Source organism: Cryptococcus depauperatus, chromosome 2, assembly GCF_001720195.1.
Source record: "Cryptococcus depauperatus CBS 7841 chromosome 2, complete sequence".
Classification (NCBI taxonomy): domain Eukaryota; kingdom Fungi; phylum Basidiomycota; class Tremellomycetes; order Tremellales; family Cryptococcaceae; genus Cryptococcus; species Cryptococcus depauperatus.
In genome coordinates this window covers 884844-900693 of record NC_089469.1, presented here as the reverse complement: position 1 = coordinate 900693, position 15850 = coordinate 884844, and the positions used below count along the sequence as shown (strand labels likewise).

General features: G+C 44.2%; 5 protein-coding genes across 5 annotated transcripts; 1 reads left to right on the top strand and 4 right to left on the bottom strand.

Moving 5' to 3' along the window:
- Positions 1–213: 213 nt before the first annotated feature.
- L203_101599 (uncharacterized protein) lies at positions 214–4208 on the bottom strand (the record flags this gene model as incomplete). The annotated part of the gene is made up of 17 exons (XM_066211038.1): positions 214–542; positions 606–747; positions 810–887; positions 947–1084; positions 1140–1291; positions 1354–1432; positions 1483–1615; positions 1662–1747; positions 1795–1845; positions 1908–2050; positions 2106–2240; positions 2297–2411; positions 2469–2525; positions 2578–3188; positions 3240–3774; positions 3840–4100; positions 4152–4208. The coding sequence occupies 17 exons, from the start codon at positions 4206–4208 to the stop codon at positions 214–216; spliced, it is 3102 nt and encodes a 1033-aa protein (XP_066067135.1).
- A 284-nt stretch (positions 4209–4492) lies between these two features.
- Positions 4493–6478, top strand: L203_101598 (uncharacterized protein; the record flags this gene model as incomplete). The annotated part of the gene is made up of 8 exons (XM_066211037.1): positions 4493–4747; positions 4799–4876; positions 4932–5098; positions 5153–5312; positions 5360–5584; positions 5641–6207; positions 6262–6335; positions 6388–6478. The coding sequence occupies 8 exons, from the start codon at positions 4493–4495 to the stop codon at positions 6476–6478; spliced, it is 1617 nt and encodes a 538-aa protein (XP_066067134.1).
- A 259-nt stretch (positions 6479–6737) lies between these two features.
- On the bottom strand, positions 6738–8266 carry L203_101597 (uncharacterized protein; the record flags this gene model as incomplete). The annotated part of the gene is made up of 9 exons (XM_066211036.1): positions 6738–6791; positions 6841–6999; positions 7052–7157; positions 7213–7286; positions 7340–7492; positions 7547–7877; positions 7924–8036; positions 8094–8142; positions 8190–8266. The coding sequence occupies 9 exons, from the start codon at positions 8264–8266 to the stop codon at positions 6738–6740; spliced, it is 1116 nt and encodes a 371-aa protein (XP_066067133.1).
- Positions 8267–9579: 1313 nt separating this feature from the next.
- Positions 9580–13230, bottom strand: L203_101596 (uncharacterized protein; the record flags this gene model as incomplete). The annotated part of the gene is made up of 8 exons (XM_066211035.1): positions 9580–9834; positions 9888–11110; positions 11159–11609; positions 11659–11772; positions 11822–12010; positions 12056–12897; positions 12949–13067; positions 13121–13230. 8 exons carry the CDS (start codon positions 13228–13230, stop codon positions 9580–9582), a joined length of 3303 nt encoding a protein of 1100 aa, XP_066067132.1.
- A 1816-nt stretch (positions 13231–15046) lies between these two features.
- L203_101595 (uncharacterized protein) lies at positions 15047–15572 on the bottom strand (the record flags this gene model as incomplete). Its single annotated transcript, XM_066211034.1, has 5 exons — positions 15047–15115; positions 15174–15182; positions 15234–15338; positions 15402–15467; positions 15534–15572. 5 exons carry the CDS (start codon positions 15570–15572, stop codon positions 15047–15049), a joined length of 288 nt encoding a protein of 95 aa, XP_066067131.1.
- Positions 15573–15850: the final 278 nt, after the last annotated feature.

Below are 15850 nucleotides of genomic sequence, written 5' to 3'. Positions count from 1 at the left end.
AACGTTGAATGATTAGATACGATTTCTTTAGATACTTCATTTCGATGCATGACCAGTGCTAGTTTTGCGGTATCAAGACTTTTAACAATATATATATATATACTATTTTTTATATAGTATTCGGCATCGACAACTCAGTGAGGCCTCCCTGTGCCTACATCAATTTATGTTTGTTAAAAAGGATAGATACAACCCTAAATGTTCAATATGTGTTCATGCTTGGGCGTTACCTCGAGGAATCTTCCCCTCCACATCTCCGGGTCGTCTCGCCTCATACTCTCTCTGATGAAAATGTCCTCTCGGCCCGACATCCAGCGCATCCGGTCCTCTTCCCTCAGCGGGGATATTATCACGGGCCCCACGCCGTAATCGGTCAAGGTTGACAGAGATATGAGGGTGGTGACTTCTGCTGCGTTTCTTCTCGAGTGTTATATCGCCGAACTCATCGTCAGAGTCATGGCCAATTTGACGATATGGAAGAGGGATCTCTCGAGTTACGCGATAAGCATCAGCATTACCAAGATGTTCAGTCTCTACTCGAACTATAATAGAACAGTTAGCGTGATATTGCTCAAAACGTAAAAGGCGGAAATGGGTAAGCATACAGAAATTCCATTGCCATCGTCGTAACATCTCCGCTAATGCAAAGAAGAAACTCCTGATTCTGATGTGGTGGTGGGAGTTGGGAATGTACCAGATATAGATGAATCGAACGCCAATATTGGTGAGCATAGCTATATAATACACCTATCACATATGTGTCAGTAAGGGGTATGACTTTGTGACGATGGTAACAAAGTATAACGCACAAAAGGTCGACTATATCCCCTATCTTTACGAAGCAAAGCAGAATTAGGCCTAAACAGACTCCAGTCCACCACCAAATCCTAAGAACTCCTAATCAGCCTTACAACTGTAGTCTAAGTCTACGACCATAGAAATGTACCCATGTACATGTGTAGGATGCGCTTGTGGTGGCAGCAATGATCCATACAAAAAACGATACGTGATTGTACTTGCTCCCTTTGTTTCTCCACAAAACAAAAAGCCATTGTTGAATGATAACACTGGCATATTTTCCAGCCTGTTGCGGTAGTTCAGCATCTAACGCTATGTAGTTATGATCGAACTAAGCTTACGTTGATCAAATGTATATAAAGCTTAGAATCATGGTAACGCTTCAAACATTGAATGAGACGTGACAATGCTGGCAGACACAGCAAGAGGGCGTATGGCCATGTTTTACCCGATGGACAAACATTAAAAATATTGCCGGGCCATTTGTGAACATCTTTTTTTGACTGTGGTCAGCTTGGCTCTCAAGGATTTCCGCAAAGTATCCATCTTGCTTACAGGCACATGCAATGAAGTAAATATTTTCAATGGTATAGATCAGACTATTAAGCTCATCGGCGACGAAGAAAGCAATGAACTGCATGCTTCCGTGATCAGTCATAAAAAAACACAAAGTTTTTGGCTCACCTCTACTTTGCTATATCCTGGGGTGATGACTCGGAAAAGCACTTTTAACAGCCAATATCTTGTCCGTCTTCGAAGAATAGGAAGCGGATTCAACCAAAAAACTGCAAAAAACACAAGCCACGCCGCAGGCCAACTGATCTTTGATCAGTCTAGTATGATGTAGTAATTGAGATACCCACGTTGTCGGATCAACATTTGAGCTTCCTATTCGGGCGAAAGAGAAATAAAAGCAGTAGCTCAAAGTTAAGAACAGGAAGGCAGGAAGCTAAGCCTTGTCAGTCTACGATACGATGTTAATGAAGCATTACCTGCCTCCATAAATGAACGATAGTCAATGGTTGGTCTTGTCAATTCCATCACAAACTGTCATGGGTTGTCAGTTCACATCATTAGGCAAAAGTCGCAATCTTGATATATCAACCTACTTCGTAATTGATTCTTGCTGTCACATAAGCCATCAAATTCAACTCAAACAGAAGAGCAAAGATCAAAGGAAGATAAAGAGCCCCATACGCTTGAAGTAGGCCATCCCATCCTGGTATCTCTTGACGCGTTTGAGCACGGCTGGCTATGGTGCAATTGTCGTTTCAACAGACGTGACGAGAATACATGAATATACGAACCTTCACAAAGAGCAGCGATAACAGCTGGGAGGGCTATGCCAAGCATAATACCTGACTTGAAAACGCTTTGATAGTGTGTTCTCTCATGCTGTTGTCTGCGTAGCTTTTCCCTGGCCTTTTTCAAGTCCCCATGTTCTGTTTACCAGTACACTGTGAGGATTGATATGCTGGAAGGAAATGCATCTACTCACCAAAATGACTAGTATACAGTTCTTCCATCTGCTTGATTAAATCGTCGATAGCCTCGCTTTTAGAAAAAGTACACTTGGTTATACGCTCATCGGTATAGAGTTCAAGGCAATGGAGCTGTGCATGTCGCGAGACGTTAGCTTTGCTCTTATACTCATGAGTAACGAATTCTACCTTGGACATCTTTTCAAACTTTTTGAGCGCTTTGCGGAAGCCTGTAAGGTTCATGATCTGCATGAGCAGTTGAGCCACGCTTATTCGGGTGAAATAAGCAGACTCTTACGCGATAATTTTTCACAAGTTCCAGCTGTTTGTAAAACTCCAAAAGGGCATTCCTCAAATCCTTCTTGTACTTACGATACCTCTCTGGGTTGTAAGTTTGATGATCTTTGTCATCAGTTATCGCTTGTCTCAAGTTCTGCCTTTTGTGTTCATCCATCGTAGGTGAATTGGTCCTTGTATAAGTGTTTTCTTCTTGACTGTCGGCGCCAAAAGTTCCACTTTTGTCGACACTGTCATCGCCATCGAAAACGTATTTCAACCGATTGCGAATCTTGCTTAGCGCCGAAGCGCGGACTTGAGTACCTGTTGGTAAGATCATTCCAACTTTGGTTTCCCATTCTGGTATTCCTTCAGGATATATTTCATGATACAGCTTTCGGTGTTCTGCTAACTCTCTTAGCTGAGCCCTCAAATCATGCGCTCTTTTCTTCGCTTCAATCTCTCTCGAAACATAGAATTTTTCCACCTTGTCTAATTCTCTTTCCAAAATGTCGAAGAATGCCTTCTCGTCAGGTTCACACTGTTCATAAAGATCGTCATAATTATTGTAAACGCGTATTGGGGTTAGAGCTGGTCGGTAGCCTAGGGCTGGAGATGGGAGAGTTGTAGAGCCTGCATTGTAATCTCAGAACAATTGTTGTCTGTTTCGCAGCGTATACTTACGAAGGCTTCTTGGTTGCTCTATGAAACTCCTTCCTGATTTTAGTCCCGAAGTTTGATCGCTCCTGATAGCGCTTAATCGCGGCGTGAATAGTCCTCTCGGACTCCTTCCAAACACTTTCGGGCTTGATACATTCTTCGCAGTGTTGAGCTGTAAGTCGGCTGGTCGTTTTTTAAGCAGTTCTGTCGAATGGCTCTCGACATTATTCATACCAATCACAGGGTCTCTATCACTGGATAACGAATTAGTTGGTGATTCAAGCAGCTCTTCCATGTTTTGTCGTCCGATATCTTCCGCCGTTGGACTGAACGCCACCCCTCTTCTCTGATGATTGTCGCGATTCTTCAACTGATCGTGGTCGCTGGCAGAGTTGGAATCATCAGGCTTGGCAGGAGAAGGACCGGCGTAATCATCGTCGACACCGGGTGAGCCAAGGTCGAGCGGAGGCGGATTGGGGGGGGCAATGAAAGGCCTTGGGTGAGCAGATTCTCCTGTCGAGCCATACCCTGGTGTCCTGGCACTGGGAGATCGTGACGACTGTTGACCGGTAAACAAATAAGTTTAACTGAGAGTACATAATCCCGATTATTCCGTTCACTCACAGTAACCCTTGAAAGCCTAGGAGAGAATGTCGCGCTATTTGGTCTACTTTTTAAAGAGCTACTTTTCAAGGTCTCTGGAGATATCTTGGGTGGCGCTGTTGGCCCATTGTCATCATCTGGACCTGAGCTGCTTCCTCCATCGTCTCCATCTTTGCCTTCTTTCTCTTTAGCTTGTCCTAAACGAGTTGCAACAACGTTGATGGCTTTCTTGCATGCTCCATAATCGATATAAGCTCTTTTCCATTCTGGCGTTTGATTCTCCTGTAGATAGCTATCCCAAGTAAGTTTGTGTTAACACTCCCAGCAACTCACCGCCCAAACTTCATTTCGGATAGTAGAAAAAAGTGTTACTTCATCACAGAATTTCATAGAATGTAAAGAGAAAAAACAAATTAAAAAAATTGTAATAGGAAAATGAAAATGAAAATGAAAAGACCTCATTCTGATGATAATCCAATGTCATCTTAAAATGAAAAGGGACAAGCGGAAGTCGCCGCAGGCACGAGAAGTGGAGGTGGAAGTAACCTATTCTTTTCTTTTTTGAATAAAAAAGTTCTTTCATTGATTCATCTTTAATCTCAATTGAACAAATCACTTTTTATTAATTTTATTATCTTGAAGGCATTGAGAAAAGGAACAAAAAAGTTGTGCTGATGGAAGGAAAAGGGCCAGCACTCCTGCTGCCAGCGAACGCCTCCGATCGAGCGATCAAATTGGAAGAGTCATTAGAAAAAAAGACCCCATTAGGGCAAGATACAGGCTTACCTTATTATGCGCAAGAGGAAACAGGCTACATAAGGCATTACAGCTTAGGCAAAAGTAGACTTAGGAGGGTGACGAAGAAGATCATCGACTTTTTGGTGAAGCACGGCTTGGAAGAAAGAGGAATTGAGCCAAGACCAGAAGAGGTGAGCGATCTTGTTCATCAAAGAGGAACTAAAATTAATTTCTTAACTCAGGATTGCGACAAACTGACTCGCTGGTCATATCTTCCTCAATACACCTTATGGGCAGCCTTTAATACTAATATTCTCTCTGTGAGCTTCACTCAAGTTGATTTTAAGCAGAGGGAGTTTGCTCATCTTCATCAAGTTTTCTGAGGGTGTTATTGGTCCAGCGTTATTTGGTCTAGATTGGAAGACAAGTTGCTTGTGTATTGTCTTCTTCGGCGCGGCATCTGCTCTGTCTGTAGCATACTGCGCCACTAACGGTCCCAAAACTGGTATGAGGCAAATGGTACAAGCGCGATATGGTCTGGGGTGAGTTGGCTTTCGTTGATGGGTGGTTGCTATCTTCATTCTGACATCCTCTAGTTATGTTCCGGCATTGGTTTTTGGATTACTCAATTGTGCGACTATGATTGGTTTCATGTCGCTTACTGCCATTCTTGCTGGTCAATGTTTATCTCTAGCGTCCAACTCAAATATGGGATGGGATGTTGGTATCGTTATTGCCGCCCTTTTAGCCTTTATTGTAAGCTCAAGCATTTACTATTGTACGATTGTTTTGACGACGCCTAGCTCTCGTTTGTGGGTCTCAAGGCACTCCACATAGTTTCTCTCATATCTTTTCCAATCATGATCATCACTTTTTGCGTTCTCGCTGGGGTTGTAGGCGACAAGTTGCGCCTCGTAAATGCACCAGCTGCCAAATCCGCCACGGCAGTCACTACTAGTGGAGTTTTAGGTTACGGTGCTAGTTTGATTGGTTTTACAGTCACGTACACTGGATTGGCCAGTGACTTTGTAAGCTCAAGATATTCTTCACGCTCTATATCAGCAAAGTGACTCAACTTTGTTAGACTACAAACCTGCCGCCCCATACGCCTCGCTGGAAGCTTTTTTTATGGGTATATTTTGGTGTTGTTACCCCAGTCATCTTAATTCCTATTTTTGGCGCCGCCTGTCAATTGATTGCCTATTCCATACCCAATTGGGCGTCTGCCTCTAAAGTCAGTGTGCCTAACCTTATTTATACTATAACTGGCAACGGTAATGGCGCTTCTCGATTTGTCATGATCCTTTTTTGCCTGAGCGTAGTCGCCAACACGGCTCCAACTATCTATAGCGCCGGCTTGAGCGGACAGGTGGCTATACCGTGGCTTGTCAGAGTACCGCGATATATCCTCGCTCTTGTTGTTTCAGCAATTTACCTTCCCATCGCCATCACAGGCTCCAGCCAATTCTACGTTGCCCTCGAAAATTTCTCGGCTGTTCTGTCATATTGGAGTGCTCTCTATGTTGCACCAACCCTTATTGAACCTCTCATCTTTAGAGCCCCAGTGAGCAAGAAAACTTATCCAGTAGAGATTTGGGACCAGATTGGAAAGTTACCTATTGGAATTGCTACTATTGTATCTGTTATTTGTGTAAGTTATCAGGGTTGTTAAGATTTTGATGATGATTAATGGTTTTATGTTTAGGGAATGCCACTAGTGACGGCTGGTATGGCCCAAAGTTGGTGGACGGGATGGATTGCCAGGGAAATTGAAGGAACGTGAGCCCATGACAGAATTTGCTTTTGCATATCGAAGGCTGAATGTTTTTAGTGGAGATATCGCTTTCGAACTCGGCTTTGTTGTGGTGGGCTTGGTATATCTTCCCACGCGATACTTTGAGAGAAAGTACACTGGTCGGTAATTGATTTATAATCGTTGAGTACTCATGAGAACATTCACATGTGGCGAATAATTATTTTGTGAAATCTGGCAGGTATCAGCTTATGTTGTAATTTCTATTTTTACAATCTATGAATTTATCGTGAGGGATGCATGCTTATAATTCTTCCATACTAATTATCAACACAGCAAGTCAAATAATGGCAAAACCAACAGTACATGATACAAACGAGCCTTTATAGAGATTTTTGAGTCTTGGTTGCATCTTTGGCTACTAGTTTCTATGCATGTTCTCTCCACACTTTCAGAGCCGTTTCCATATCTTCTTCAAGAGCCTATATCCTTATCAGAACGTGCTTGGTTACGAACTAAGAAAGACCGTACCAGACGTCGTGCTGCACTCGTAGGATGAGTCCTCAACAAGGTGAATCGATTTTCCATACCAACTGGGTGTCCTGCAAGGGCAACATCTTGTTCAACGCACATCATCAGTTCCCACAAATCTTCAGCCCCTCTTGGGTCGTATCCGGCTGCAGCCATGATCTGCATTAATTCAGTATATTGACAATGATCATTATTTTCTTTGACATCACACCTGTAAGCCCACAGCATCTGCCTCTATCTCCAATTTTCGCGAATACGCTCTCTCGGTTATGACGTTGTTGAGGTAATTGATAGCGAAATTCACAGAGACAGTGAGACTAGGGAAGGTATCAGTCAATCTTTGGTATATGTTCAAAATACCACTTTGTTCACAGAGGGAAAGAAATGGCAAAGGCATAGGAGAATCCTCGGAATACGTCAAAAGCTACTGTCACAAGGTTCAGAAACTGCAGGTACTTTCAGATTACGATCTTGTAGAAAAAGCATGAAGCTAACATACCCCCATGTTCTCCACACTATGTCTTTGGGCAACATGGGCAATCTCGTGTGACAGTACTGCAGCCAACATGGTATCATCGCCAGGCAAAGTCTTGAGCAGACCTGTGTAGACGAATACGTCTCTGCTAGGTAAAGCAAATGCATTTACTTCTGGCTTGTCCAAGACAGCAGGTAAGCACTCGCTGAATTTTCACATAATGAAACTTACAGAATCAATCACATATAGGCGCCAATCTGCTTCTTCAATCAGAGGTAGAATAAACGGATTGTCGCTGGGTAGTCTGTATGGTATATGCGTGCTGCTGGCAACCCCACTTGGCTCAAACTGCTTTCCGTGTTCCAACGCTAGAGCTTCTCTTTCCGACATCACCCTTGCTAACTCTTGAGACCTGGGAGGCCAACTGGCTCCACACACCACATGACGATCTTCTTTCTCCAAGGCTTGTATGAGCTTGCTTGTCACTCGAGTAATCTGTATTGAGCGAGGATCATCTGGAGGAAGAAGGTGGTCACCATCATTGTGAAGGACTTGCTGGTGTCTGTGGAGATCAGCAAATGACTGCATATGTAAAACTGTGTTTGTACTTTCTCCGAGCCCAGGCAAGCTCTTCAAGGTCACCCATTAATAACAATCTCCACCTGCCTGTTCTAGGGCTCTGATCAAGTCCATAGGCTAGAACCAGACAGGCAAAGAATACCTTGTCCAAGACTATTAGCCCCCGTCATGAGCGTAATGTTGGACATGGTTGACCCACAGGTATTTGTAAAACGACCATTGATATGCGTCTATATCTCTTCCATACTCTACGGCCCATCAGTCATACACCTTTAATCTAAACAAAGAAGCTCGCTTGTATCTTATAGCGAATGGAAACACCAGCAACGATATCCTCGTAATATTGAGCAATCCACTCTTGAGAGCAGGCATTGTCAGGAAAAAGTCTCTACGCCGACACGAAGGGCTAAAGCTTCGAGCTTGACAGCGCCAAGGTAGTTGGATACTCTCAAACTGACATTTCATCCCTCCATGGCTGAGTGGTCGTACGGCCCCGAGATGCCGTATCCGGATTTTACAGAGACTGGAAAACCTGCGAGGCTGACTGACGCTCAGAGTCAATACGGGTGACTCTAAGCGGGTCAGTAAGGAAATCATTCCAAAAGCTGTCATGGTATATCAACTCTTTATAAAATAAGAAAAGAAAACATCAAAGTAAATGAATTGACATAAAGTGTAGTCTACAGATGACGTAATCAAATTTAATACTTCTATTTAAGGTGTTAATTACCATCGTAATATTGAAACTTGTTATCTTCCCAGTATAAATAGAGTTACAAAGTTTATATATATATATTAGAATAGTATTAGCATTTTATTATAATTCAAGTCCCCTGTAGTCGAAAATAGCTAATACAAAGCTAGTGCCAGAGTCTTTTGACTGCCAGCATGATCAGCCAAGCAGAGATATCAATCAGCTATGCCCAGGTGCTGGTCTTGTCAGAGGAATGCGTCTGCTTCACCTATTAGAATATAACGGCTAAGCTCGCCATGGCAAATACTACCTGAAGGCCAGAATTCAGTCCATCTTCAGCCATCCTACCTATCATCTGTGGGAGTGAATTGCGCCGGCTTGTGATGCTTGCAAGGAATGTCTTGGGTTTGCCATTGAAAAGCCTAGAGCTATCGTCGGTCTGTTGTGTAAGTGTTGCTCGATAGCTCTTGTATTCTGCCTCTCATCAATCTACGACTGGGCAGACGGAGAAACGCCTATTGTAACCTTTGTAGAGTGCCATCTATCGTTCTGAATGGAGGTATTGCTCCAACAACCGACCACTTGCAGTAGTCTATGGCCTACACCATCCTCATCCCTTGTGCTTGGAGTAGACACATTATAATAGCAGCTCCATGTATAAGAAAAGACAAGTCAACATCAAATTCGGTAGAGCAATAGTTACATGCCAAACTGTCCACCGGCCAGAATCATGAACATCTTTCATACGTACTTGATACAATGACCTTGCTGATCCCCTCTGGTCATTCTAATCTGTTTTCTTGCCGCGCAAAAAGAAAAAGAAAAAACTAACCGACAACATTACAAAAGACACCTTTTCGTAACCTGAATCCAACCTCAAACCTGAAAAGAAAAAGAAAGAGACCGACAAATATGAATTAAAAGATGATTGACATGCTGGTACACTCGTGAAAACGAAGAACCCCGTAAATTCCTGCCCATGATCCTGTCCTCATCGTCTGCTCTCTGTCCATCTTGCAATGAGGTTCACATGCCCAGATTGATCCCTTGCGTCTTCAAACATAATTTCCACATCAGAATCAAACTTGACTTGAATCTCGTCACCATCGTTGTCGACATAGCGGATTTGAAGTCTGTCATGCTCGCTAGCAGGCCGGTTTGAACTACATAGGCGAATTTTCTTTTGTATTTTGTGGTACAATGTGACAAAATCAATATCTAATGGCACGCCAAGAACGAATTGATCCTTGAATTATCCATCAGCTCAAACACAAAAGTTGTAGCAAAAGATCGACTTACTCCTCCGCACCTCAATTTTATCAATACACTTCCAGATACACCATCCCCGCTGTTTTGTCTTACGGCACCCCTAACATCACCGTTACCACTTCCATAAGGAGTCGCAGGACTTGTCTGATCAGACGTTTCCGTCGTTGTAGAAGAATGATGACTACCTCCACTAGACCTCTTTTCCCCGCTTATACGTTTTGTAAAGTATGCTGTCCCACCAACTAACGTCGTTGAGCTGCTAGCGTACGGACCAAATCCAGGCACAGGGGTGCTTTGAGAATATGGATGCATATTGCTTTGCACAGTAGAAGCAGCGGACGTAGTCCAAGATCCGTTTGGTCCGGCAGTGTATGGAAGCACTGGAGCTCCCATGACGGTAGGCTGTTGGTAAACATTAGGGGAAGATGCGCTGCGACTTCGAAGAGGGGGGGGATGAGGCACAGTCGGCACACCATGGCTAGGTGCTCGTACCATGCCTCTGGCAGGACCGAATCTGGTGAAAGCTTCCCTTTGTTCCATTGAATTTCCATCCTCATCTACCTCGAACGCCTGTGGCAATCTTGCCAGACTAGTCTGTCGGCTTACTCCTGGACGAACACCAGCAATGCCAGAGCCAAATGAGGCTTCAGAAGCCATAGACACACCAGACATGGCTGATGACATACGAGGAAGAGGTGGAGCAGCCAAGGAATGTTGATTACGCCATTGAGACATACTTGGACCATATTGATCCTCAGTCAGAGCACGTGCACGAAATTCTGTTGGTGGAATAGCAGCCATGGACTGCTGGCTTTGTACCCGCCGATTTGAAGCTGCCGCATGGAAATAATAAGGATGCTGATGACTATTCGGGGTGGTGCGTCCACTACGGAAGCCATCTTCTTCATCGTGAAAGCCGTTTGAGCTAACTGTTCGATCTGGAAGGGGAGGCATATTGTTGAAAGGCGCTGGAGGGGGGTATTCAGAGGCAGGAGTGGGAGGCCCAAAAGCTGATTGAGGATACTGTCTTTCAGAACCAGACAATCGACCTGCTTTGATGCGTTGCTGTCGGATTTCTTCCTGAACTTTACGCTCATTGGTTGCAAGCTCTAGGACTTTGTCTGACCATCTTTTCACGTGCTCTTCACTCTTGCCAATCATCACGAAGAAGTCTTCTTGGTCTATATGGTATCCATCCTGGTTCCGTAATGGGACTGTCCAGCTAATTTGTAATCTAGCCGCGCCATAGGGATCTAGTTTTAATCAGTGACAGGTGGCCGGCTAACAATTAGAAAACTGACCATTGGCTTCACTAGGTTGTATTGTTGCTTCTTTGATATTGGACACAAATATTCTCCCTTTTAAAGCCAACTTTTTCTTTTCAGGGGGCCCGCTTTTACTAATGCCTCTGTCTTTCCGCAGCATGCTGGAATTCTTACCAGATTTTTTCTTTTCCGGTTGGATCTCTTTGCAACAAAGCATCATCTTTTCAAACAAAAAGACGTGATACTCTCTGGGCTGATCGGCCTTTGTAACAGTGAAATGATCGTCAAGATGCAATGGGCCAAACCTTTCAACCTCGTGACCTTTCCAATCATCAACGCGCTCCATAAGCTCCCGCACGGTTGCCTGTTTGGCTTTAAAATCAGTAACTTCATTGATACTTGCAGCAATGCGCTTGACAGCAGCGGATGCTTCCTCGAGTTCAGGACGGAAAGGGTATTCGTGTTTGGCTGTAGCATAAAGAATGGCCTGACCAAATAAATCAGCCTGACTTTACAAATGCTTGAAGGAAGCTCACATCAAGAAGCAAACCATATTTTGTGATTCTCTGAATCGGTTTGATCATAAAAGCTTGCAATTCTCGCTGGGGATCTAAACATGGTCTCTCCGCTGGAGGAAGTTCTTGACCACGCTATACTCTAATGAGCCACTCAATTATACCTTTGGGAGAGATCACTCACTATGAGAATCGGCATTTGATCATTGATCACAGTGATAGCATCCAGGTAATTGGCACAGTATGGTCCATAGCAATCAAAATCTTGCTCGCACACAATAAATGGTCGACCCCAAACACCTTCGGCCCAAGCGCCTGGCCCCTTTTCCTGTATAGGCTCATACTCTGTTTCAAGCTTGATCAAAAATTTCCGCTAGAAACTTATAAACTAAAGCTCACAAAAAACAAAGATACTTACGTGGAATTCCAAGATCTTTGACAAATTTGAAAATATTTGATGATTGGTCTCTGTCGAAATCAATTGTGCTTCTGTCATTTCCTGTGCACATCTGACCAAAATCTCCAACTCTTGAACATAACTCTTTTCACTCGCGACTAACTCTTCCACGGACTTGAATGCATTGGCGTCAGCAGATGATCTGGAAAGTCCACGTTGCATCTCTTCCGCCATGGGCGAGACATCAGTCTGGGCGGCTGCATTGATGTGAACGCCACCATTCATAGTAGCTGCCATATTTGCGACCGCGCCGGCACCGGAGCCTGTGCCACCCATTGAAAAGGGCAGATCGTACGATTGTATCGACTGAGTACGCTGGGCAAGAAAACCAGCACCCGTAAATGGTGTCTGTGGCGATAGAGGGGACATGGCAGATTCAGGAAGGTGATTGAGAATTTCTTCAGCAGTGTTGAGCACCTTCATCAAACCTGTCGAGTCGTACGCTTCTATATCTTCTCCCGTGGATTTGCCCCAAAGTTCGTGTAACGCCCACATATCTGTACGCCATCGACCTTCCTCAAGTCTCTTCTTCATTGCCATACAAAATGCCGCAATATACCTTTGGCATGTCTTTGCGTTTTCAGGATACTTGGCCCAATTGAGAACGCCATTTGGAGACTTGACAAACTGAGGAAACTCATAGTCGATGGCGGGAGGAGCTGGTAGGTCAGCATATAGAGACGATGACCGATCGACAAATGAAGGGATAAGAAGGTTGTAAAGATGACAAAGGGGTGATCCCAGACGGAAAAGATGACACATGTGTGATACTACGTCTAGCGGCTCTGCATTAGGCGGTTGTTCTGGGCAGCACTGGTTAGTCCACATCCGTCGGACTCTGCGAAACGACATACCCAAAAAAGGCGGAAAGCCCTCGACGCACAACAGTCTCTTCCTCAAGATGGAGCATATTTGATAAAGAGACCGCGTAGAGGTCGACAGCGCTGCCGTCTTGAGAGCAAGGGCGTTTTGCCTATAAAATATCAATCGACGCTCGTGAGCATAGCATAACTAAAAAAAACTCACGGATGGGACGGCATTTGGATGCTCTGGATATCGAGCTGAGGCAAAGGCTCGTTCCCTTTCTGGCTCACAGAACCAATCCGTCTTCTCGAAATAGTCCCTGATATGGACATTGTGCCGCGAGCGGGAAGCGGGTCGTAAGAGCACCGTAAAAAAACAGAGGCCGGTGCACTTGGCGAACAAAGACGAGCGACCAGAAATGCGCAGGTAACAGAAGCAGTAGAAACAATAGCGGCAGATGTGCAAGTTTGGCAGGTGATAATACGGCCTCGGGAGGATATATAAAGGAGGACTTTGTGTGGACAGAAAGTAATCGAGCCAATTCCGCCTTTGTGCAGGAGGATGCAAAGGACTTGTAGGATGAGTGGCGTGAACAAGATGCTTGTTGAAGAAAATCGAGTGAAAGAGAAAAAAAAGAAGAAAAGAAAAGACAGTGGCTGTTGTCAAGTTGATTGAAGAGGGCACGAAAGGAAAGCGTGATTAGCTATCGCAATGGCTTTTTCCACCCTGAGACTATTTTTTTTTTTGGCGAGCACTGACCCCTCCAAAATATGTCCTCTTTGTTGCCACCCAGCTGGACGACGCGTTTGTATGGACAGACACGGTCCACGGTCTCGTCTCTCTGCCAACAAGGCCTACTGCAGTAGTCGCAAGAGTGTCCAGCGTGAGACTGGATTCGTCTTTGCCTAACCTTTGCGACCGTTGCTGTCTCTTGTCGCTGCCTGCCGGGATGGATGGCCGACAGTTAGCTTCCGAGCCCCGCAAAAACACCTGTTCCTATATTGGCCACACAGTGGTTGGTCTGTCGAATCTCTGTCTCCAAATGCTTGTCTCCGGATGCTTTTCGTCCGCTGTAGGCGATCAAGGTCGACACTGACCTGATGTTGAAAGAGGCGGATGGGATATGTTGTAGATGTAAAAGAGAAAAGAGGAATTAAATAAAAACGGATGAAAAAGCGCGTTGCGAGAGACGGAGTTTCCTCTTGTCTATCGTGTAAACCATGTGTACACCCTTTTCGTCGTGCCTGAGTAGTTTCTATTTGCATAGCGGAAAAGGTATTGTATATATTTTGCTATCTACTATTAATTTTTTTATTTTTTTATTTTTTAAATTCTTTATTTAATTTTTGTTTGGCTGTTTAGTATGCGTATGTTTAGCGAACGGCTCAAGTAAATAGGAAATGTGGTTGATTTGCTCAGTTCTATATGCTCAGAGGCTTTTAGAGGTTACCTGAACTGGTCACGCCACGGAAATGCTTGTTTTTTTTTTGGCGCAAAAACGAAGAATGGGAGGATATATGAAGGTATATAGAGGAAGGATAGGTACCTTGGGAAGGTGATTATGGGAGAAGCATGCGAGCACGAGACAGGGATTTTGCCTGGAGGGATATAGTACGGCGATGTATTGTTCCTTTATCTTGTAGGAATGTAAGATAGACTTTCGTTGCTGTCAGGTGAAACGGGATGTGGGTTTCCAAGGAAGCTTCAGTTAGTATTGGACGCTACAGTAGAGTCAATCTGTGTCGCCGTTGTGGTTGAAGAGGCTCGCGTCGGTCGGTAAATGGTTTAGGACTGGTATACGCAGTTGTGGTGGGCAGGTCGGAAATTGGCTGAGCTGCTAATTGCATCGTTGATGCTCGTTACATGCCCCATTGATGTCAAGACTTTTCTAGAGTTTAGAAACCTTGACGAGTCACTCAATCTCTGTCGACTTGGATTGGTTCGCATTTGTGGCGTTGAAATGAACGCAATAAATCATGGACTTGCATCCATTTCTACCGTGGCAAGAGCCATAGGCTGTCGCTACGTCGTATCTAAAGATCATGAGTGCAGATCAATGCATACATTACTTTTTAAATGAGCTCTCTCGTCCACTCCACGTCTTGCCCCGATTTCACCTATTGTTAGTCGCAACAGGACACCAAAAGTCTAAAACTCCTCCCATCGGGTGAGATCCATGGGCTTGGCAAGACGCGGTTTGACATAGGGGTCAAAAGTCTACACTTTTGTCAGTACGTAGCCAGTAATGGTTAACCTCTTCTTCAGTCAATCTCACCTTCCAATACTACCACCATGCATCAGCTAGTCAACTCTCGCAAATCCTGTAACGGCTCACGGGGTTATCCAAATGATACTTTTGCGATGACTCTTGTTCGTACCGCTCGACTATACAAAACTTGGTCTCGTCTTTGGGATCTTGCATGACATGCCAGTCGATAGTCTTTTGCATTGTCAGTCGTCCGCTAGCAATTTTGTGTTCTTCATAGTCAAGAGACGCAGATACCTCCTTGTCCTTTCTATAAACTTCAGCAGCCTCATTCAGCTTTGCCTTAATCTCTGCAACACATTCCTACACATAGGTATTATATCAGCTCACGTGTCTCACCGCTGCCCCAATATTAAAAATAACACATACGGTTCGAGCCTGGAGATGAACGACGATAGTGTAAACCATTGTTGCGTGGTTATTCTAAATTTGTAGCGGCGCCTGTCTGTAAATGAATAAGGAGAGTTGGTATAAAGGGATTTGTAAAGATGTTGAATAATTCAAAATGCCAACAAAGGTATGCAAGTGGAGGTCATGACGGCGATGTCCGCCAATCGGCTCAACTTATAGCCGAAATATAAACTTGTTACTACATATTTAGATACTTGTTTTTGTAAGTTATCAATACTTTTTTTTGCCTATCTTTAACAATTTTACTTTTATATTAGCAATTATCGCTGCTATAT